The sequence below is a fragment of the Lynx canadensis genome, chromosome F2, assembly GCF_007474595.2.
Source record: "Lynx canadensis isolate LIC74 chromosome F2, mLynCan4.pri.v2, whole genome shotgun sequence".
Taxonomy (NCBI): domain Eukaryota; kingdom Metazoa; phylum Chordata; class Mammalia; order Carnivora; family Felidae; genus Lynx; species Lynx canadensis.
Window position 1 is genome coordinate 25,762,339 of NC_044320.2, and position 24,416 is coordinate 25,786,754.

At 36.5% G+C, this 24,416-nt stretch overlaps 1 protein-coding gene across 1 annotated transcript in view; it reads left to right on the top strand.

The window, feature by feature from the left end:
• CSMD3 (CUB and Sushi multiple domains 3) overlaps positions 1–24,416 on the top strand; it is a 1,276,067-nt gene that overhangs the window by 694,863 nt on the left and 556,788 nt on the right. The window contains 1 exon segment of the mRNA XM_030304305.1: positions 12,019–12,131. Coding sequence (XP_030160165.1) covers positions 12,019–12,131 — 113 coding nt within the window.

Sequence of the window (24,416 nt, forward strand, 5' to 3'; positions counted from 1 at the left end):
GCTGCAGTGAACATGGGAGTCCAGAGATCTCTTTGAAATACTGAGTTCATTTCCTTTGAATATATACCCGGTAGTGGGATTGCTGGATAGTATGGTAGTTCTATTTTTAATTCCTTGAAGAACCTTCACACTGTTTCATAGTGATTGTACCAGTTTACCTTCCCACCAGTGACATACAAGGGTTTCTTTTTCTCCACATCCTCACCAACATGTGTCACTTCTCGTCTTTTTGATAATAACCATCCTAATAGATGAGAGGCAACCCCACTTTCTGATGTCACCCAGTGGTGATATTTCAAGGTTTCAAGGTTGTTGTTGTTTTATTTTAATCTAATGTTTTGCAGCCATCATCATGCTTAGTGAATTTCAGGTTCACAAAATGAACATGTAAATCACTCTTGATAGTGCTATATTAGAAGATTTAATATTAAATGTTTCCATAAAAGACAAATGTTTCATGATACAAAAATATGTTGGAATATAGGACTGAAGCTGTTATCTCTAGTGGATACACCCATATTCCTAGAGTGATTATAAAGAAAATCAGGCATTGAGCCTAATAGAATTTTGTTTTCCAGATTGTATTTGAGTACTTGAGAAAGATTTCTGAGTGTACTTTATTTAGAGCTTTTGCTCTTTTATCCTAGCATGAAGGGGCAAACCAGGAAGATTAGAATGTATTATGAACACTGGGGTTATTCAGCCTGTTAATCAACATGTATTGAAGAAGTTTCTTTTTTTAAATTTATAGATAACAGGTTCATAAAGATGTATTTTTTTAAGTTTATTTATTTATTTTTTGGGGGGAGAGAGAGTAGGCATAGGGGAGAGATAGAAACAGAGAGAGAGAGAGAGAGAGAGAGAGAGAGCCAGAGAGAGAGAGACAGAGTCCTAAGCAGGCTCCACACTTTCGCAGTGTCAGCCAGGAACCCACTGAGGGGCTCGAACTCACACAATGTGAGATCATGACCTGAGCCAAAATCAAGAGGTGGATGCTTAACTGACCAAGCCACCCAGGAGCCCCAATAAAAATGTATTAAAAATATACTAAAACCATTTGAATACTCATTTGAGAATGATCTAAGACTCCTTCCTGCATGGCAAAAAAAGCACCCTTGATTGTCAGTGATGGGAGTTGAACAGAAAGTCGTCCAAAGTGGATGAATCCTACAGTTTGAGTCTAAACTACACTGCTTGCAGGGATGTTGGGAGGAACCTGCCATTGGGGCAGCATGCAAAGCGCATAGTTTCAAGGGAGATACCCAGTGTTAAAAAATAGAATTAAAAATAAAATCACCTACCAACAAAGAATCCTTTTCACTATATGTAAAAAAGACTGAATTAGTTTTAATATTGAGTAAGGATTAAACCAGACTGTGACCCACATTGTAGGCAATCTGCTAAAGAGATTGAAAAAAGAGAGAAACAATCTCACTCATTTGTGTAAGCAGGTGCAATCCATTACATACATGTTAATTATCCTTATCAAAAGTAAAACAAAAGAAACGTTTTATCCTCATGATAAGCTGTAAGTGACATCCTGGAGCCAAGTACCATGGCTTTAACTCTCGCTCGTGGAAGGAGTGTAAAAGGATGCCATCTTTTTTCATGTTCACATTGCAAAGAAATGACTCCAAGGCCTCCATGCAAGACATTCTTGGACAAAACCAGAAGCAGTATGTTTAGCTTTTAAAACATTCACATCTAAAAGAAAGAGAGAAAGCAAGCATTTATAATTTTAAGTTTTCTAAAGGAAATGATAAAAAGAAATGGAAAGGAGGAAAGTTTTCTTTCCCTTTTGGAACCACAGACCATTCAAAAATGTTTTATTTGTATTTGTGCTTATAATTTTTCTTTTTGTGACTACTTTATAATAAAACTACAATTTTATAATTATCTCTATTGCTGTTTCTACTTTTCCTCTGGGCAGTTTGCAGTCCTCTAAATATACAGCAAGCCCACAGTAAAATACAAAGCAAAGCAATTACTAGGAATACAATAGGATGAATTTAAAATTACAGTACAATATTAGCCTTAGAGGAATAACCTTTAAATAAGTTGTAGAAATGGTGAATGGGTAAAGCAGATTCTTGATTAGCAATGATCAAATATTCTCTAGGGGCACCTGAGTGGCTCAGTCGGTTGAGCGTCCAACTTTGGCTCAGGTCATGATCTCACAGTTCGTGGGTTTGAGCCCTGAATCCGTCTCTGTGCTGACAGCTCAGAGCCTGGAGCCTGCTTCAGATTCTGTGTCTCCCTCTCTCTCCTTGCCCCTCCCCTGTTCGCACTCTGTCTCTGTCTCTGTCTCTGTCTCTCTCAAAAATAAACATTAAAATAAATAAATAAGAAAAAATTCTCTTTCACCAAACACTAGTTTCACAAATTGCTGTGATATCTATATTGGTTATATATTCAAATGACTAACTGTTTATTATATTATTTTATAGTAGCTTATGAAATCTTACTAAGAGTAGCCTCACCCTGGAGCCTGAACCTAATTTTCTGAGTTTTTTCTTGAGAGCCCAGTAAATTTCTCCTAAGTTTCCATCAATCACATAGGAAGAATTACATTTACAAGATAATCCAGGCCCTGCAGTAATAATTCCATCTTTCCAAATAATTTTTCCAAGATGGAAACACAAAGATACCCAGAACCATTATCTAATATTAGTATGAGGCCCCTTTGAAGGGTACATATTATATATACTTCTAGTGTTTAATAATACATGGTTCTAATTATCATAAGTCTTGAGGACAAAGCCAGTCTGTCGGCCATGTTTTGCATGGGTCAAAATCAATAGTTATATTATTATAACAGTAAATCTCCATTGATAATAGACAATCACTTTTGCTTATCCATACTTGGACTGGAGAGAACTTATATTTCGAAGTTAATCTAAGTGGCATTAGACCTAGCTTCTGCAGTCTTCATTTGTAAATGGCAGATTTCAGTCTGTCATCTAATTAGATGCTTGTCATTCTGCAAGCTCTTTCCATTCAAACCAGTTAACAAAACTGGTTTTGTGTCAAATTTAGGGAGTGAGTGTTGCCAACTTTGAATCTGGAGTTCTCTCTTGTCCAGCAAGAGAGCGGATGCAGAATTAAATGTGTGAGAGAGCCTAATGTCCCGGAGGAGACAAGAGCCCAGAGTACGGGTCCTTGCTCCATTTTTATTAGGATCAGAAGGCTTACAAACGTGATGGGTGTGAACAAAGAGACAATGAAACTGTGAACATTAACTTGTGTGTGTGAGAGAAAGGGGGTTTCGAAGATATGCGGTGTTAGGGGTTTGGGTCAACACAAAACAAAATCTAGGTGCCTGGGTGCTGGTCAGATGGTTGTTTATGGCAGGCAGGAGGCAAGCCATCTGTCTATCTAGTTTGCCTAGGGGAAGACAGATCATGCTACCTCAGGCTCAACAAGGCACCTTTCTTTTGCTAATTAACTCTGCTCAGGGCAATTTCACTCTGCTGCCATCTATAGCCCTGTTTACCTGTTTACCTATTCTGGTACTTCCCTCCTGTGAAAGTAGCTTTCTGCTTTGGTACTATGTTGGGGGTGCTTTCACCCTGTTTACCTAATCTTGGATGCTTTCATCCTAAACCTTGTTTACCCATTGGTGCAAGCTCAGGGAATTGCTAAACTTATTCCCCACAAGTGAGTATCTGGGTATGTATTAGTTACTTTACTTTGGCATTCTTAAAAACTAGTAAGAAGATAGTCTCACTTTTGTTCTGCCAGTAATTGGATTCCTGGATTTATAAGTCCAGATCACGTGTCTACTGGTATAAGAGAAAAATTATGTCAGACCAGTTAAACAGGGAAGACTTTCTTCAAGACTATTGGCCCCTACTGCAATAGGGACCAATACTATTGAAATAGGAGTCAATACTATTACAATAGGGAACAGGAATCAAACTCAACTGGTGAAATAAAAAATAGAGTGGTTTTTGTGAGCTGAGAAAACTAGAGGAAAGTTACTGAAGAACTGTAGATGGGAGATTAGTCAGTATGAATAGGTCATCTGTGTTTGCTAATTGATGCTGATGTTGAGCTCTTACCCACCCACAGAAACTGAGAGATCAGAGTGCTAATTCCTTTGATGATTATGCTTCAGAGGGATGGCTCCCAGGTCCTTGAACAAACACATTCTTGGGGTGTAGAAAATTTACTTCTCAAAGTGCAGAGAAAGGATTTACAATTCCAAGTTTTCTAAAGTAAATGCTCTTTAAAAAGGTAGGCTAGGTCTCTCTAGTCTGGAAGAAGACTGTTGAAAGTTTAGTTAAGCTCAGGGGAACATTAGGAATACAATTTTCAGATGTTTGGAAGTTGTGATTATGGGACATATTCCTGGGAGTACAGAAAGGAAAAAAATGCTTTAACAAATAACATGTTTTTGCCCCTAATAAAGCGTGATTTTTAAAGCAGTTGAAACAACATTGCTGTGAATAGGGTAGCAAGGCTGTCCATGAACATCCTAAGTTTGCGAGAATACCTTCTTTCAGTTGAGTTCAGTGCCGTCATCAGTTGCTCTAGAAAATGTAAGTTTTAGGTCCTTTTTGAGAACAACTGCCTGACACTTTATGTGCTGCTGGCTTTACTTGGCAAGCCTGGGTCTCCCTAGGTTTTTCGTTCACTTTGATATGATCATATGGATGATCAACTTCACTTGAAAGACTCCCTCCATCACAGGACCGATCTTTCCTCTAGGACAATTTTAGGTGGATAGAATCTCCCGGTCAATAGTGGGGGCAGAATTCTTCTGGTGGGTCCTTCAAGGGCCTTATAACCTTATGTCTCAGGACTTCTAGGGAAGAAAAAAAGCCCTTTGAAGTATTGAACATGTTTATGAGAGGATTCAGTTAAATTGGGTACAGGACACGATCTCTGACCCCAGTTCATAAGTCTGCCAAATATAAGTTCAAAGGGAAAAATATTTTGCTTGCTTGCAGGGGTTGCTCTGATTTTTCATAAGGCTAGCAGTAAAGTTCTAGGCCATATGAAGCAAGTATCCTGCTGAATTTTAGGAAATGAGTTTGATTTATCTTATAGGAATCTGTAAATACGGGCATAATTACTGGATGGCAAGTAGAAATCAGGTAACTTCCTCTCTCTGATTCATTAGGCTGTGGTTTCCTCCAAGTGGAAAATGTGTGTATTAAGACAGAATTTACCACTGCCTGAGGATCGGCATTTGAACAGGGAAACACTTCTTCAGACCATCCAGATATCACAATACATAACTACACAAAATCTCTTAAACACCACAAGAATTAATTATATGACATCCAAGTGCCATCAAAATTCTAGAAAAGTTGGTTGGGGAAAACTGCCTGTACATAGTGGCCTGTAAAGCATTTTGCTGACAAATTTTTCATGTCTTTAGAATGTTTTGAATAACTTCATCTTTTAGTTATATGTGGTAAGAGTCTAGTGCCTTTAAAATCTCTCTTTTACTTAGATGATTATGTTGATGAGATAACATTACTACCCAAGAAATATGGACTATGCCATAGGAATATTTTTGTCAGATAATTCCCATAGTTCAGTCACATTTCTTTTAGCTCCTTTCCTTAATTTTTTTAATGTTTGTTTATTTTAGAGAGAAAGAGAGAGAGAGAGAGAGAGAGAGAGAGAGAGAGAGAGCACGAGCATGAGTGGGGGAGGGGCAGAGAGAGATAGGGAGAGACAGAGTCCAAAGCAGGCTCCAGGCTCTGAGTTGTCAGCACAGAGCCTGATGCAGATCTCGAACTCATGAACAGTGAGATCATGACCTGAGCTGAAGTCAGATGCTTAACCAATTGAGCCCCAGGCGCCCCTTTCAGCTCCTTTTCTAATCCATTTGTACATTTGTGTGTGTGTGTGTGTGTGTGTGTAGCATATTTTTTGGGAATTAACAAAAATTCTTATTGTATTGGATATGAGGCTTCTAAGTTTGAAGTCTGCCACATTTAACAGTGGCTTTTGAAGCTCTGTCAGCAAAATCATTGCCTTCTGAAGTTTTCATTCTGCCTGTGTGAGCTCTACATGAGAACACTGATCTGAGCAGGCAGTTGTACAACCTTTAACAAGTCAGCTATCAATCTTCCATGAGATACTTTATTTCCCCTCAAAGTAGAAAATCTTCTGTTTTTCCAAATTTGTTCTGCTGCATGACAGGTAACAAACACTTACTATATAGGGGTGCAATTTCTTTTTATTGCTATTGACGAGGCAGCTTGTGTCATCTAAGTTCAGGGCAAAATAGAAGCTTCCAAAATTTCGTAAGAAATCAGTAGACCATAAAAAACCTCAAGTATCCAGAGCATATGACGTACTGGCAAACATTATTAAATTGTCATTGATGAACAAGAATATCAGACAAATCAAGTCAGGGCCAAGCGTCTTCTTCTATTACCATGGAACAGCTGTGATCATCTATTTGATTAGGATCTGGTAAAAAAAAAAAAAAAAAAACTCACAGGATCTAAGAGATGACATTTATTAACAGAGTATTAGGATTGAAGAATAATGCCTGTTTATAAGTAGCCTGATGGCATACCCACAGGTTTGGAATCTTACACCCTTGAGAGATAGCTGTCACAACACACAGGACTTGGAAAGAAGTCAGCCAGGTGACTCAAGGTAAGGACCTGAGCCTTTTTTAAAATGTGTCTGCTGCTACCAAAGCATCCCAGTACCCACAGTGCCGTGGCCCCTAGAAGACCCGAGAAATAACATTATTGATAGGTGGTCTCATCCTCACTTTTGAGTGAAGATTCCAAAATTAGCACCTTGATTTTCACAACACAACTGTATTTCAAAATTCAGAATCCCAACACTGAGACAGTACTGAGCAGTTACCATGCATTTGCTCTACCAGAGGTTTTGCATGCTCTGCAGAGGTTCTAATCCATTGTCTACAATATCGTCATAGTCCCCAAAATTGTCTAGATTGTTTTTATGTCGTAAGGTATTTCATTTGCAAAATGCGATAACTCCTATAGTGTATCCTTTGGGGGCCGTTAGCATCAACAGATACCCTGAATATTTTACCTCGGTTTGGCAGCAATGCACTTTATCTGGTGAGGCCGTGTGCCCTTGTGAAAGAAGGAAATTGTAACGAAGCCAAAGCATCGTTTCTACTTGGCGCTTTAGTATCTGATTCTACCGGAAAACCATCTACATATTGAAACCTACAGATCCTTCTGATGGGACAGCTTTCATTAAGTTTTCCTGTATATGACTAGAGAAATAGTAAGAGGGTACTGAAACCCTTGAAAAATCGTTTCCATAAATATTGAACTTCTTCCTACGTAAAAGCAAACTAGAATTTAGACTTGTCCATGATGGGAACTGGCAGAAAAAAAAAAAAGGCAGAAAATAGATACATTGGAGAAAAGCTTTGCAGAGGATGGCACCAAAATTATAATAGTTCTGGTGTTAGGAACTACAGGCATTCATGGAACAATGAATGTATTTATTTCCTTAAGATCTTATAAACAAGGTAACCATCTTTATCAAATTTAACTTCTTTACTGGGAGTTGGCAGTATTAATATTAATATTATAGGGTGAGTACCCTTTCTTTTATAATTATCCTTTGTTTTTCTAATTTTTTATAATTGATTTTTTCCTTCTAGTTGAGCCCTCAACAGAGAGTATTGTTTGGCACATGACTTTTGCTTTTGATGCGTGATTTCCATTGGTTCTGTATCTCGCATTAAATCAGTGTTATTATTCCTTGGACCTAAAGTAATATATCGATATGTTTCTATTCAGGGTACTTTTTCCATGTGCCGTGGGACTGCAGTCCTCTGCTATATCCCTTTTCTTGTGGAAGGCACATAGTAACCAAACCAGATGCTTTTTTTCAAGGACTTTTCACAGACACTCCAGATGGAGTATACAATATGGTAGTCTTAATTTGCATGAGAGATCTCTCCCCAAAAGGTTTACAGGGAATCAGGAGAAAGTAAGAAAACGTTTTCCTCAGTCATGGGATCTGTTCATGTGGGAACCAACATAAGAAAAGACGCATAAAGCTGATTCAAATTAACAATGACCTGTATTGATCTATCACAATTAAAAGCTGAGCACTTTTTGGGGAAATTTCAGAATAAGTAACAGTAGTATCTACCAGAAAAAAACAAGGATATGTTAGCCAGAGGGCAATTTACTGTAATGTGCATTTCGCCAGTGACGTAAACAGTCTTAACTGAACAGTTAACTAGCAGGTTTTAACTTTTCATTTTCTTTTTCATATTTGTTCTGATTGTCCCCAAACTGAGTAACTACTGGTAAGATTTGAGTAATAGTTGTCCTTTCCATTCTACCCACCCCCCTTTTTCCTTAATTTGAGCTTGGATAGTCAGGACGAGAGCTAAGATAAAGGTGGGTAGAGCCAGAGGACGATTTTCATCTGCCCCTAGAATCATGCTAGTAAATTCTATAAAAGTCTCAACAAATGTTATATGGAGAATAATAGGGGATTCACCTGTCTTCTGTTTATAACACTGTGGTTTCTCCCAGCTCACCTTTAGAAGAAAGGCTGTGTCAGTGTCTTTCAGTGGGTCTCCTGAACCCTTCGTTCTTCCACAGTTATGGAAGATAGTGGATACCTGGCTACTCTTTAATGTGGTTGGTGGGTCTTCGTCTGGTCCCCAACATGCTTGGTCTGTCAAATGAGCAAAATCGGCTGGTTGCAGAATTCCACACGGTAGCTAATCCACATCCCCAAGTGTGGGGCTGTAAATTTAAAGGAGAAAGAGACGGGGGTAAACAGAGGGAGCAGAGACAGCAGAGGAAAGAAGGCAGAGGCTCTGTGAAAGAGAAAGTCACTTGAATTCTCAGGTTTTTTTTTTTTTCTTCCATTCTTTTCAATCTTTACTCTGACTGTCCAAATCATTTTTAACTTTCCTCTTAGAATGATATCTATACAATAAATACAAGTATTCAGTTTCCTTGGGATGATGCCCTCCTAAAACCTTCAAAAATCCTGAAAGACTAGATCCTTCCATTATTCCAAATGTGACAGAGAGACAGTACCTGTTTAAAAGAACGAACTGCAAGCATCCCATATTTTTCACCATCAGAGCTAATCATGATCTTGATGGGATTGTAGAGCCCAATTTACCCTTGCTTCCTAATAATAAAACCTTGAATTTGAGAGAGTAGTTCATTCAGATAGTATATCAAAAAAGCAGAATGCTAGAAGAGAGACTTTATAATCCAAAGCATTTTACCAGACTGTTTGTGACCACAAGACATTTAGCTGGTCCATTTAATTCAAGAACCGCCCTTGTATTCCATCCTCATCACCAAATTGTTGGGGAAATACAATTAAAGAGAAAATCTCCTGTCAGCCTAGCCAATGCTGTCCACAGAATGTAAGAATGAACAAAACAGTTTTAATATTAAATAAGCATTACACCAGACTGTGATGTGTGTGTATCATGGGCAAGCCACTAAGGAGATTGCACAGAAATAAATCTCGCCCTTTTATATAGTCAGGCAGATACAGTCACTTAGATGCATGTTCATTGTCTTATCCAAAAAAAATTAAAGATAAAACTTTTCCAATCTTTATGATGGATAGGGAGTTACATCATGGACTTATGTGCCTAGACTTAAATTCCCACAAAAGCAGGGAAACAAGGCAACATCCTCCCTGATGTTTGCATTTCAAAGAGATAGCACCCAGGCCTCCAAGACAGACATTCACAAGATCCAACATTGGCAAGAGGCTTAATTGACTTAAAATATTTATATACATTTGAAAAAAACAGATATTTATGATTTCAAATTTTCTAAAGGAAATGCTAAAGAGAAGGGGGTTTTCTCCTTTAGCATAATGGAATTTATTTATTTATTATTTTGGAAGAGAGAGAGAGAGAGAGAGAGAGAGAGAGAGAGAGAAGGCGAGCACACAAGTGGGGTAGGAGCAGAGGTAAGAGAGGAGGGAGAGAATCCTAAGCAGGTTCCGCACCGTCAGCGCAGAGCCCGATGCAGGGCTGGATCTCACAAATTGTGAGATCACGACCTGAGCCAAAATCAAAAGTCAGATGCTTAAGCAACTGAGACACCCACGTGCCCTGCCTCATGGACATTTTAAATTATTATTATTTTTAAGATTTCTATTTACTCTTACACCAGCCATGAGGTGGGAACTGGGTAGGATCATAGGGACACAAGTTAGCCAGGGGACAGTTTAGACTGTATGTGTTAACTGTTTTTTATGAACTGACACAATTATCATGCCAGAAGTTTGGGACTGGTAAAAGTTCAGGACTGAAAAAGAAATGAAAACATAGTAAAGTAAATAATAATTCAATCCTCTCATGAAAACAACCTTTAATAATTAATGTGAGATAGATTGTTGGTGCATTTGATATGGTGTGCCTGACATATGTCCTCGAGTGTTAAGCTCTCATGCCCATTTCATAGTGAAATGATTTTACTTTCTGTCATGTCTCTGAGGTTGAGTCCTCACTCTTGCCCCTAAATAAACCTGTCTCTCTACTATAGCTCAGAAGAGTAGTACTTATCAACTCACCAATTTGAAAATTGGAAGTTCATATACCACAAAGTTTAACTGCATGATCTTTTAGCCAGAAGGCCCAGAAGCAATGAAACATCTTTTCAAATGATGGTGTGTGTGTGTGTGGACATATATAGATATGTGTACAAAGGTGTATATACAGATATATATAAAGGATAATGTATGTATGTAAATCTTTTATATTATAATAATTTTACATTTGCTTTGGCAGGAAGAAAATGAATATGTTTTAAGATTCCATAATATTTTATAGTATCTTTATATCTTACCAGTATTCCTCAGTATCACATATAACCCCATAATTAAATCATTGTATTTAGCTGAGGTTATTTGTGACAGATTCCCATAAATTCTGTCACACTGGACACTAGTGACACAGCTATATTTAATGCAGTCTGCTGACGATATTTTGCAGTTTGGGTGGCTGAGTAATGAGCAGAGCATTTTGCCGTCATGGTCACTTTGAGGATATGGGCATCCGTGCTGCCCTCTGCTGGTGTAATTGTAGTGTAGCCTCCATCCAAATGCCTGTTCTCTTAGGTGCCCATTTTATTTTGGAGGGGAAATTTGTAGCTTCTCTCCTCATGTAATTTTCCAGCAATCCTCATGGTCTAGCAACAAAGTAGGTAAACACTTAAGAATTCCTTCTTTTAAAAGCCTATCTTTCAGTATATAATTTAGAAGTCTTTACTAATATGGATATTTTACTCAGCAGTGAATCCATTTTTTTTTTCCTCTTCCTATTCTTGACAAACTCCCCCTCGCCCAAAGTCTTATTTACTCATTTGCTTTCCTCCTTTATATGACCCTTGGCTTTGGTTCAAACGTGTGACTGTAACATAATTAATGATAGAGGGAAACATGAGGTAATTCCCCTTTTTAAGGTTAAAAAATTGAGCATTACTGAATGAGATTATTAATGCATAGATCCAGCGATGCTGCATCAAACTAGCAGCATGTTTCTAAGGTAAAACTGTTTGCAGTAAAACAAAACTACATGACATAGGTAGTCTGATATCAGTATTGCAGAGGGATATATTATATTCCATGCCATTTTATTGTTTTGCACAGTGCTTGAGTGTTTTTCTACAATATTTCTTTAGAACAGCGTTCTGTAAAACTTGAAAGGTTAAAATAAAGAGCATGCCTGGTGTTTTAAAAAAAATAAAGATTTTTTTAGATCCTTTTTTTCTTTTCAGTTCAAAAGAAGTATAAGATTCTCTGATAGTCTAAAATTTAGTATCTTCCCTCAGGGTTATGAAAGACCTAACCTAGTTAAACACATGAACTGGCACTTGCTCATAATAAATCTCGATCACTAAATTGTGTGGTTTGTTCTATTATATCAAGGCGAGTTTATCTGACAGTCTTTTTTTTTTCTAGCCAAGAAAATATTGAGAAACAGTTCTGTCTCATAATTTGCATGCAGAGAATGTTTTAATAACACATTTCTCTCTTCTCCGTCCATCTCTCTTTTAGGCTGACTGGAAGCTTTGTGCCAGACTTGATAGTGAGCATGAGTAGCCAAATGTGGCTGCACCTTCAAACAGATGAAAGTGTTGGATCTGTTGGCTTCAAGGTTAACTACAAAGGTAATGATGGATTGCTACCCTGGGAAATATGCTATCTTAATACCACCAGGGGATACTTTTAAATTCGAGCTTAATTGCATCTACAAATAAAAGTTTCCCAGAACATAAGCAAGAATATATTCTACCAAAATGCTTCTTTTTTAAATTTAACTATAAATGTTGATTTCACTTCTCTTTAAGTAAAAATAGGACTGGCTTTCTTCTTTTTCTTTAGGATGTGTCTATTTTGCATACTTCATCTCTCCCCCAGGCTACTGTAATTTCCCTCTATTTTAGTCACTCTGGACTCCTCGCCTTTCCCAGAACAGACAATGTAGTTTTATACATTTATACAATTTGCCTGATAAAAGTAATATACTGATGATTAAATACTTAAATCCAAAGTAAAGGATTTAATTCCCCAAAGAATTTAGGGCACCACTTTTTGAGGGGATTGGAGGGATCTATCAGTTATTCTCTTAGCTCAGATACATGGTCTTGGTGTTCAAATGATCGATTCCTATGTAAGTGATGGGTCACAAATGTGTTAAGTTGCTACCGCCCACCCCGGTAGTGGCAGTGATCCAGACTGATGACAAATGACCTGGGTATAACAAAATCTTTTGTTCTGGTTCCATTTATAAGAGATAGATGCAAACATTGTAAAATCGCAAATAACCATGACACATGGTGAACCTTGGTTAAAAGCAAATAGAGACAGTGGATATATACACACAACATGTATATTAGAAATGCAAATATAGAACCCTCACTGAAAAATATATCAATGTTAATAAATTCACTTGAAATCTATACCTTAAAAATGAAAATGTATAAGAAAGCAGCAGAACATTATGTTGCCGGATTTTATTATTTCTGTCGTGGTGAAAATCATTTTTCTCTGTCTTATCAATTTAAACAAGAGCTGTTAAAAATTCTCTTACTTGCATTCTAATAATTTTTAATCAGTTTCCTTTTTCAAACAGTGGCTTGCCATGCCTTTGTATCTGGACACATGGAAATGAATGCATGATGTTGTCAGGGAGACAGAACACATGCACTCAGTGTTTTTAACTTGTGACTAAATTTGGTACTATATTAATTTGAATAGTTCAGGAAATCTGTATAAATGTCAGTTACAAAAAAAATAAAAAGGTTAGCCTGATTGTAATTTTAAATATATCCCTCCTCCATTTAAAAATCCACATCTGTCTCAGTAAATACAACAGAATCGCAACCTTTCAAGAATGGTCAGCTTTTGTTAAAAGTATCTGCGTCTTGACGTTTTCATTTGAAAATTTTTTCCACTCTAAATCACTAAATGAAGCTGGCATCTTTGTATTCCTCTTGGTTTTATTGTTTTCTTCACCCTATGAAGGTTACCTGTCAGAAAACCTATAGTTGTGTAATCCTTAGAAACTATATAAATCATTAATGATAATGCTTCCACAAAGAACACAGTTGTTAAGGCTCATAAAACTTGCTGGAGAAGTAGAGGAGTTCCAACCATATTTACAAAGCTCTCCACTCCGCTGCAGTTCAAGAGCTGAGGTAGATTATAAAGGAGCACAATTAATTTGTTTTCTTTCTGCCCAGTTTTGAACAAATAATTAAAAAAAAAAAAGTCTCCTAAGGATCTACTGTGTGTTGGCTACTGAATGAGTTGTTGAAGATAGAAAGAAGAGCCAAATGTAGTCTCTCAGGAAGATCGTAATACAGTGGCACAGAAAAACATACCCAACCACTCAAGCACGAATATCTACAGACATGAGAAAATTGAAACCAACACAGGAGATTCTTAGTGAATGATGCCTTTACTCGTCCCCGTCTCTTCCCTCTATTCTAATCTAACCTCCTCTGCACTGTGAATGATCTCTAGCAGCAAGGAAGTGTCACGTGACACTCCAGCCGTAGGTGTTTTCATACTTTTCATTGCTTAGAGATAAAGTCCGCAACTTCTAGAGATCTTACCTTCCAGCTTTGTTCAGCCTGTCTTTTTCTTTCTATAATCCAGTTTTCTCAAAGTATCTGCAACCCTCCATCCCAGCAAGTTGTTTCTTACCTCTCCTCTGGGCACATGAAGACAATTCTCTCTGGGTCTCTATTCTTATTTTATCAGCATAACATCACTCACCCTGCAAGACAAAATTCAAACATTTCTTCTGTGAAGTCTTTCTTAATTCTTCTTATCACAAAATAACACTTCCTCTGTTTTATAAGACTTGTACCATATATTATATATACACACACGCACACATTATCTTACCAGATGGAAATATGTCACATTCATCTTCATATTTCCATTAGCAACCTTTTGCTATGTCATCATGGGCGATTAGAAAACTGAACAAATGATTTAACCTGTAAATGTGATGTAATATAGGGTAAAATATGTCCTTAAAAATTTAGTTTACCATGATTTTTTTTTTCCTACTGTGAAAATCATACTTTTGCATTCTCCATGATTTAAAACCTGAGCTCAAAGTTGAAGCAGGGTTCATTTTGAGAAGTTTCAAATTTTGATGTGCAGATAGCTTCAGCAACTTCGCCTACTAAAAATAATTTTCATAATTACCACGCTCTGTGTTAAGTAGTGTGTTGGTTCTAAATGGAACACCTGCTATAAAAACTTTCCAGATTGATCTAAAGATGTCTTCTTTTTGTCCTCTGTAGATTTTGCATGAGACAGCATTGACTTAGCTCTCCTGTAAATTAAACATAGATTTTACGGCATATTTTCTTTTAATATATGTATGTATATATTTTTTAATTTTAAAGGTAGTGACTGAATTATGCAACTTAGATTTTGGGTTTTTCTTTAATAATATATTTTAATTCTTAAGTTATGTTGTGCTCATTGCCTGTGACAGTTCTTCTAAAACTTGCTTTAAAAGAAAATAAGATTCCAATGACATCTCCTATTAAGAAACCCAAAATAGAAGAAGATTAAAAGCTGGGTGGCTCTGGTGGAAGGGGTGGGAAGGAGGATTGGCACCCCCATTGATCAGACTGCCCCTCATTTCTTCTGAGTACAAGGAAACCCTAATGCTCCAAAAAACCTGTTTGAAAATCACTTTTTTAAGACCATACTTTGATGTAGAGACCAACAATGTATCTGTAAATATAAAATGACACATAGTTGCCTAATTAAGTTGTCATATCTTTATTTTTTTTAATTTTTTAATCTTCATTTTATTTTTGAGCCTATTTATTTGTTTGAGACAGAGACAGAGACCTGGGAGGGGCAGAGAGAGAGGGAGAAAGAGAGAATCTCAAGCAGGCTCTACACTGTCAGCACAGAGCCTGATGCGTGGCTCAAACTCACCAAGAGTGAGATCATGTCCTGAGCCAAACTGAGTGGAATGCTTAACCGACTGAGCCAGTTGTCATTACCTTTAGAACTTCAGTTTTAATCTTTGGAACTATCAGTGCTTTAATCTTAGAATTTGCACATTAACTATCTTAAACTATAAAAAGGCAACAGGTGTTTGAAGCAAAAAAAAAAAAAAGTTCCTTAATAGAAATGCAATTCATTCTTATTCATTTAAACTTCGCTTAATATTTGTTATGTACATGACAGTATGCTGAGTACTGTGTTCTATAGCAGAAATGAATAAAATAAACACTGTATTCTTGAGAGGTTTAATGATATTCCCTTACTTGTTAAAACCAGTAATGTCCATATTGGGTATAACAAATCACAGCCATCCTGCTCTGCAGGAAATTTGTGAGTTTGCCAAAACTATGATTCAAGATATGACACTAGGTGTTCCTGCTAAAAAGGAAGAATAACCTAGCTATGTATCTTGCCCCATTAGCCTTAGAGACATTAATTTTGTTTTCTTGTTTTATATTGTCATTATTTCAAATATATATTAACCAGAAGAAAAGATAGTTCCCCCCACCCCCCACTGGACTTATTAGCATCCATTAACACTGTGCTATTTTTTAAAATATATTTTCATCTTCATCTAAGAAGACCTAAGCAACATTAAAAGTATAATTAATAATTACTAAGAACCTTGTATATTGCAATCACTTTGCCTGCATTAACTCATTAAATCTACTTAAAACTTCAAGAGGTATCAATTACTACTCAATTTTACAGATCAGAAAAATGATAGGATATAAGCACTATGATGTAGCAACTTTGTTCTGTTCACTGTTGTATTCTCGGTATCTAGCACAGTGCCTAACACATAATAACCACTCAGTAAATATTTGTGGATGTGTGAATGAATCGACCCAGGTATCAGATCATTAACTAAATGCAGAACCTCGATGTAACTTCATGATTTCATGATGCTCTCCATTATGAAACATTACGTTCTGTGTGGATGTTAAGGGTTTTGGGGAAGCAGAAAGGTTAAAGCCTGAAGACAAGCTGAAGACCCTAGTCAGTGTAAAAAGTGTAAGGATACCACAAGATTGAATGAAATTACTGAGCTCCCATTGTCTCATCAGCTACACATAAAACTACACATAAAAAAACACACATACACAACAAAAGCCACTTGATTTCAAATGTCTGTACATTTTTATTTCCAGAGGGTAAGTTTATATTCTTTAGAGATATTTAGTAAGAGAGCTGAAAGTCCATGACAGAGGCGTATAAGGAAGAATCTCTTTTTTTTAATGTTTATTTATTTTTGAGAAAGAAAGAGAAAGAGCACGCGAGCAGGGGAGGGACACAGAGAGGGAGACAGTGGATCCAAAGCAGGATCTGGCTGACAGCAGACAGCCCCATGTGGGGCTCAAACTCAGGAACCGAGAGATCATGACCTGAGCCAAAGTTGGACGCTTAACCTACTGAGCGCCCAGACACTCCAAATCTCCAGCTTTTATAGAGTTCTGAGAGTGATATTATCTCATCTTAAAAATCAGGTTTTTTAATTGATTGCCTAATTTTCAGTCGTGTGACAGTGTGCATTCTCAACCATATAGCGCTAACAGCAAGTGTTAACAGCATGCACTGTTTTAAGCACATACATCATCTCATGTAATCAACTGCAATAAATCTGCAAGGTAGTTAGTATTATTATTCCTATTGTGTAGATGAAGTAATTGAGGCATGGCAAGTTAGACAATTTGTTCAAGATCACATGGCTAGTGGCTGGCAAAATCAAGATGACTGTGAACTCTATATTTTGACTGCTGCTTTTTAGAAACTTAAATTCTGTCCATAAATCTTAGCTTGGATTTAAAGTTATTTAGATATTTAAATATTAAAATAGCTCTCAACTAAAGTTCATGGCTAGAATTTAAAATTTTGATGAAGCCATCTGGTTTCATTAGATGACCTAAAATTTTGAAATGGAAATTTTCATGAAAGATGATTATTTTACTTAAACATTTAGGATCATTAATTTTTACGGTTTAAAGTGAATGGACAGTCCTTTCTCTCATTGTAGAACTGAGGGATAAAGATCCCATTATTTGCCAAAATGCAAGTTTTTAGTAATAAGGGCATATGCCACAGGTAAGATGGATTGATACCAATGATTTGAAAATTAGACAATTACTTCCAAGCGTGTGACCCAAATTGAAGTTCAAATTTAATAAAAACAATAACAGCAAACTTTGCTTCTTTAAAGTGCATGTTTAATTCTGGAGGTATCATTCTTCTTAAATCTATCAAATAGTGTTTTGGGAAGGTTAATTAGAACATTTTGTAGGTAGCTTTTGATGATACTTTAATAATTTCTACAACAAAAATTGTGACACACAAATCAGGCATCTAGGTTTTATGCTTTATGCTTATAAGAGCACATTTTTTCTTCTTTTTCCTGCTGTTTTCTTGATTTCTCCTTCTCTTCTTTCTCTCTCCTTTCTTCTTGGATCTTTATTTTTCTATGATACTACCATATTACTTTCCGACTGCCTTTCATTTGTAAATATATCATGACTGTCTTTCCAGCCCAATTGTATGGATTGGCCTTCATCTGATGACTGTACAATAACCCCCAAAATGTACACACCATAATTTGACATGAGTCAGTAGTCATTTTGGTCATTACCTTTATTATGATATTAAAATGTTGAAATAAATATTCTTGTACAAGTTTCCATACATTTCTTTTCTGTTTTACTGAGGAAGCAGATTCTGAAAATAGTATGGATATTGAAATCAGTAATGCATCTTAAGTAATTATTTCCTAAATTTTATATTTTCACTTCCTCAGAAGTGTAAAAATGAGGTTTTTCCCTACAACCTAAAATGGAATACTACTAATCTGTTAGGTGTTTGCCAACCTGATGTGTTATAAACACAGTATTATTGAATTTAATAGCTACAGGGTTATTGAACATCTTGTCATAGATTTATTAAATTAACCGCCTGGATTTCATCCTCTTTGAAATTTTTCAGCTTTGTGCTCTTCGTAAGGCATTATTAATGGTCACAACTTATTGACTTTTCCTCTAATTCTGGATGAACAGAGAATTAAACTTTCCTGTCCTCTTGAAGTTAAGTGTGGCCATGTGACTACTAAAGTGTAAATAAGTGACTATAATCACTCCCAGGCCAAAGCATTGAATTATACTGTTGTTCCCTTTCAAAAGGAACAATGAGGCCATGTCTTCCAGGTAGAACAGCTACAAATTGATGCTGCTTCCTTCACTTTGTGTTCCTGAGGGACTGTGGAGAGCAGAGGTCCCCTCCCCACCCCATTTCCCCAACTATATAGCATACGTTGCATGCACAAGACATAAACTTTGTTTTGCTAAGCCTCTAGAATTTCTGGGTTAATTTGTTATCCTCGCATAACCTAGTATATTCTGATGGATACACAATATAAGTTAGCCTATTCTTGGTTTGTCTGTGTACTCTTAACAAGTTGTAAGCACTTTGGGCACATTAGGGGTGTAACCCTTAGTTTGTCCATACACTGCAAGTATTTTCTTGCAGTCTATTTTGATTCCATGAAATTGAAATGATATCAAGTTTTTAGTTTCTTCCTGCTCTAATCAAACGTATCATTCCTTTTATTTATTGCATTTGGACTTGTATAGGTGTTTTACGTCTTTTAACGATTTTATTAAAAGTTACTATACACACACACACACGTATACACACACACACACACATACATATAAATATATATGTATATGTATTATATATCATTTAACTATTTTTTTCTGCCAAACCATACTGCTTCAATTTCACTAGTCTTAAGGTTTTCTTTTTAAAATATCTTCTGGGCACATCTTCCTGCCACTATTTTTGTATTTCAAATTTCCGTGACAATTCGCATACACCTAACTTTCACCTTTATTGTAAAATAATTTTGTAGAATTACATAAAATAGTATTTGTGATTTTCATTAGAATTGTATTAATTGTATTAATTTTAATTGTATTAATTGTATTATATTAATTTTATATATTGCTTTGGTCTATATTGATTTAATTAGGTAATGTCTTGGCACACCTGGGTGGCTCACTCGGTTAAGCATCTGACCCTTGATTTCAGCTCAGGTCGTGACCTTGCAGTTCATGGGATCCAGCCCTGTGTCTGGTGTGGAGCCTGCTTGAGAGTCTCTCTCTCCCTCTCCCTCTACCCCTCCCTTGCACTCTCTCAAAAAAACAAAAAACAAAAAAAACCACACACACAAAAAAACAAAACAAAAACAAACAAAAAAAACCTACGTAATGCCTTCTCACCAAGTCATCTTTTGTCTTCTTAGATTTAAATTTTATGTTTTTATCTATATTTTTTAATGTTGATTTGTTTATTTTTGAGAGCGAGAGAGACAGCACAAGTTGGGGAGGGGCAGAGTAAGAGAGAGGGAGATAGAGAATCCAAAGCAGGCTCCAGATTCCGAGCTGTCAGCACAGAGCTCTACACAGGGCTCAAACTCACAAACCATGAGATCATGCCCTGAGCCAAAGTTGGATGCTCAATGGACTGAGCCACCCAGGCACCCCTATGTTTTATATATATATACATATATAAATATACATTTATATATGTATATATATATATGTATATATATATATACAGTTTCTTTTTCATTTATGACAGCTTTATTTCTAAATATTTTTTACTTTTTTGGTAGATTGTAGTAGTATGTTTATTTTTCTACTTCCCTTTATAACTGATTAGAAATAACTATTATATTTTATCTTATTACTATATTTCTATTATAAAGACGAGTTGTTGAGTTTTACATATCTGTGTAGTGTTTAGCCATAGTACTTAATTCTTTGATAATTATGCACTGTAACAGTGGGAAGGCATTTATTAGGAAATTATTAAAAAAACTCAACTACTATTGTCTTAAATATGGGTTTACTATTCTCACATGACATGTCTAGGAAAGAGTAGATACTGTTGTTGGATGATTGCTTCACATCATCATCTGAGACTCAGATGCTTCCTTTCATTCTCTTCACCTTTCTTAGCATATCTGTCTTTATCCCCAAAGTTGTAACAGCACTGTTGCCGGACGTCTATTGTAGGAACAGATTGGAATTCCTCAAACCCTGTTAAATTATACTGATGAGAAGTAGCATTTCTTTCCATTTCTTCTTTTGATGACAGTGACTTTATTATTTTAATGTTTAATATGATACTTGACACAGATATGTGGAAAAGAGTCTTTTTACCAAGTCTGCCTACATTCTTCTTAGTCCTGTTTTACTCTGAGTTGTTATTAAGAATAGCTGATAAGAGGGGTGGGGGGCACCTGGGTGGCTCAGGCTCAGTTGGTTAAGCATCTGACCTTGGGTCAGGTCATGATCACATAGTTCGTGGGTTCGAGCCGTGCTTCGGGCTTTGTGCTGACAGCTCAGAGCCTGTAGTCTGCTTTGGATTCTGTGTCTCCCTCTCTCTGCCCCTCCCCCGCTCATGCTCTGTCTCTGTCTCTGTCTCTCTCAAAAATGAAAAAAAAAACATTAAAAAAATTAAGAAACAAAAGAATAGGTGCTAGGGTCACTTTTCTCCATTCAATGATACGAGTGCGTATTTAACCAAGTCACTCCTTGAACTATGTTCATAGGCTTCCTGATGGCTGGGACAAGCTACTACTGCAATAAAATCTTCTTGAACATAATATCTGATCTTTTGATACACTCTCAGATTCAAGTTGCTAAGAATTTGATTATAATTTTTGTATCTAATTAAATATGTGAATTGGATTACAGTTTCTTCTTGCTAGTTTTATGATTGTGGCAGTCACAGAATGAGGGAGTTTGTCAATGCTCTGGGATAGTCTGAATAACAGAACAGTTACATATCTTTGAGAGTAAGACAGAACTTAGCTATAAAATCATCTGGGCATTTTTACTTAAAGGTAAATATTTAGCAAGTTTTAATTTTTTTCTTTGGCTATAACTCTCCATATCTCTGCTTGGATTAAGGTTGTCTTTTTATATTTTGTTAGCCTCTTTTCTAGGTTATAAAATAGGTAATAATTCCAAAACATATTGATATTTCATATGTGTTTTATTAAAAAAAAAACTTTTTTTGGTATATATTAATTCCAAGGAGTACATTTTTTTTTCTCTCTCTCTGCCTGCAGCTGCTTTTCTGTTTGCTGAACAATCCTTCCACTTTTTTTTTCCCCTACTAACTGAACTACTCTAGGCTTTAATGAACCTTATCTCTTCCAATTCTGTATAGTGCTATAGGTTTGGACTGAACTAATCAGAATTCCCTTTGATATGGTTATCGGTCCAGGAACTGGGGCAATTGATATAGATTCTGGGTGTAAGAAAATCTCTTTTCTGAGATTGTGAACTCTAAGGATCAGTTAACTTGCACTAGTGGGGGTCAACTTTTGTTACCTTATGTCAATAACTTGCCTACAGAGACAAAGCAGAATCTACAAATGGAAAGAATGAAAACTGTATTGTGGGCATAACTGAAACACCTAAACACCTGAAGGGAATGCTAGATCTTGGTTTATCCAATCTTGTGATTATAAACTTCTCCTCGTTTAAGCTGAGGCTAGTTCAATTTTTATCACTTATAACGAAATGGGCCTTGATTGACACACTGTCATTTCCTTGCTGTTTAATCATTCAACATAGAAAAAAGGGAAGATGTATATTACAATCCAGTGTTTTCAGAATTGAATATATTTCTTTATTTTTACAACATAGTTGCTAGGAAAACCATTACGAATGGATCTAAGAGGGTATCTACTCATTGAAAGTAATAGTTGAGTAAATAATATTCAATATTCTTTGCTGTTTTTGGAATGGAAACAAAGAAATATTAGAGTTTTGTAATTACCTTCTACTAACAATATGCGTCCATAGGGGGAAAAATTCTTCATTAATCTTAGCATCTATGCCTTAATGCCATTATTTATGAACTGAGTTTTGGTCCCAGTTTGTTTTGTCCTCAAGTCATTAGGCCAATCATGAGATTGCTGAGATGTTTTGACATGATTAATTTGACACAAAGAGATATATTGCTTAGTTATCACTGAAATAATTTTATGGGGATAATGGAAAAATTGTGTAAAATATTTTTGATTATTTTTTTATTAAATTATAATTGACCTACAATGTTATATTAGTTTCAGGTGTACAACATATTGATTCAACAATTCTATACATAGCTCAATGCCCACAGTAAGCGTAGTTGCCATCTGTCACCAAACAACATTATTATAATATTATTGATATATTCCTTATGATGTAGTTTTCATCTCTGTGACTTATTAGTTGTATAACTGGAATTTTGTACCTCCAACTCCCCTCGATTTATTTAGCCCATCCCCCCACTCCCCTCTGGCAACCAATAGTTTATTCTCTGTATTTAAGAATCGGTTTGTTTGTTTGGTTGGTTTGGTTTTAGATTCCACATATAAGTGAAATCATATGGCATTTGTCTTTGACTGATTTCACTTATAATACCCTCTAGGTCCATCTATATTGTCACACATGGCAAGATTTCATCTATTCATGTGATATATTCCTCTGTGTGTGTATGTATACACATCTTTTATATCTGTTCATCTATCGGTGGGTGCTTGACTTGGGTTGTCTATTGCAAATAATGTTGCGAAAAATGTAGGAGTGCATATATCATTTCAAATTGGTATTCCAGCTTTCTTAGGGTAAATACACAGCAGTGGACCATATAGTATTTCTGTTCTTAATTATTTGAAGAACCCCACCATACTGTTTTCCGTAGTAGTTGTATCAGTTTACACTCCCACCAACAGTGCATGAGAGTTTTCTTTTCTCTACATCATCACTCACAATTGTTATTTCTTGTATTTTTTATACTAGTCATTCTGACTGGCATGAGATATTTCATTGTGATTTACATTGACATTTCCCTGATGATTAGTGACGTTGAATATCTTCTTCTATGTCTATGGGCCATCTATTTATCTCTTTGGAAAAATATCTATTTAGATCCTCTACCCATTATTTTAATGTTTATTTATTTTTGAAGGAGAGAGAGAGAGAGAACAGGGGAGGGACAGAGAGAGAGGGAGACACAGAATCCAAAGTAGGCTCCAGGCTCCAACCTCTCAGCACAGAGCCTCATACGGGTCTTGACGCGGGCTCCAACTCATGAGCAGTGAGATCATGACCTGAACCAAAGTCCAACGCTTAACTGACTGAGCCACCCAGGCACCCCGGTCCTCTACCCATTTTTTTTTCAATATATGAAGTTTATTGTCAAATTGGTTACCATACAACACCCAGTGCTCATCCCAAAAGGTGCCCTCCTCAGTACCCATCACCCACCCTCCCCTCCCTCCCACCCCCCATCAATCCTCACTTTGTTCTCAGTTTTTAAGAGTCTCTTATGCTTTGGCTGTCTTCCACTCTAACCTCTTTTTTTTTTTCCTTCCCCTCCCCCATGGGTTTCTGTTAAGTTTCTCAGGATCCACATAAGAGTGAAAACATATGGTATCTGTCTTTCTCTGTATGGCTTATTTCACTTAGCATCACACTCTCCAGTTCCATCCACGTTGCTACAAAGGGCCATATTTCATTCTTTCTCATTGCCATGTAGTACTCCAGTGTGTATATAAACCATACTTTCTTTATCCATTCATCAGTTGATGGACATTTAGGCTCTTTCTATAATTTGGCTATTGTTGAAAGTGCTGCTATAAACATTGGGGTACAAGTGCCCCTATGCATCAGTCCTCCTGTATCCCTTGGGTAAATTCCTAGCAGTGCTATTGCTGGGTCATAGGGTAGGTCTATTTTTAATTTCCTGAGGAACCTCCACACTGTTTTCCAGAGTGGCTGCACCAATTTGCATTCCCACCAACAGTGCAAGAGGGTTCCTGTTTCTCCACATCCCCTCCAGCATCTATAGTCTCCTGATTT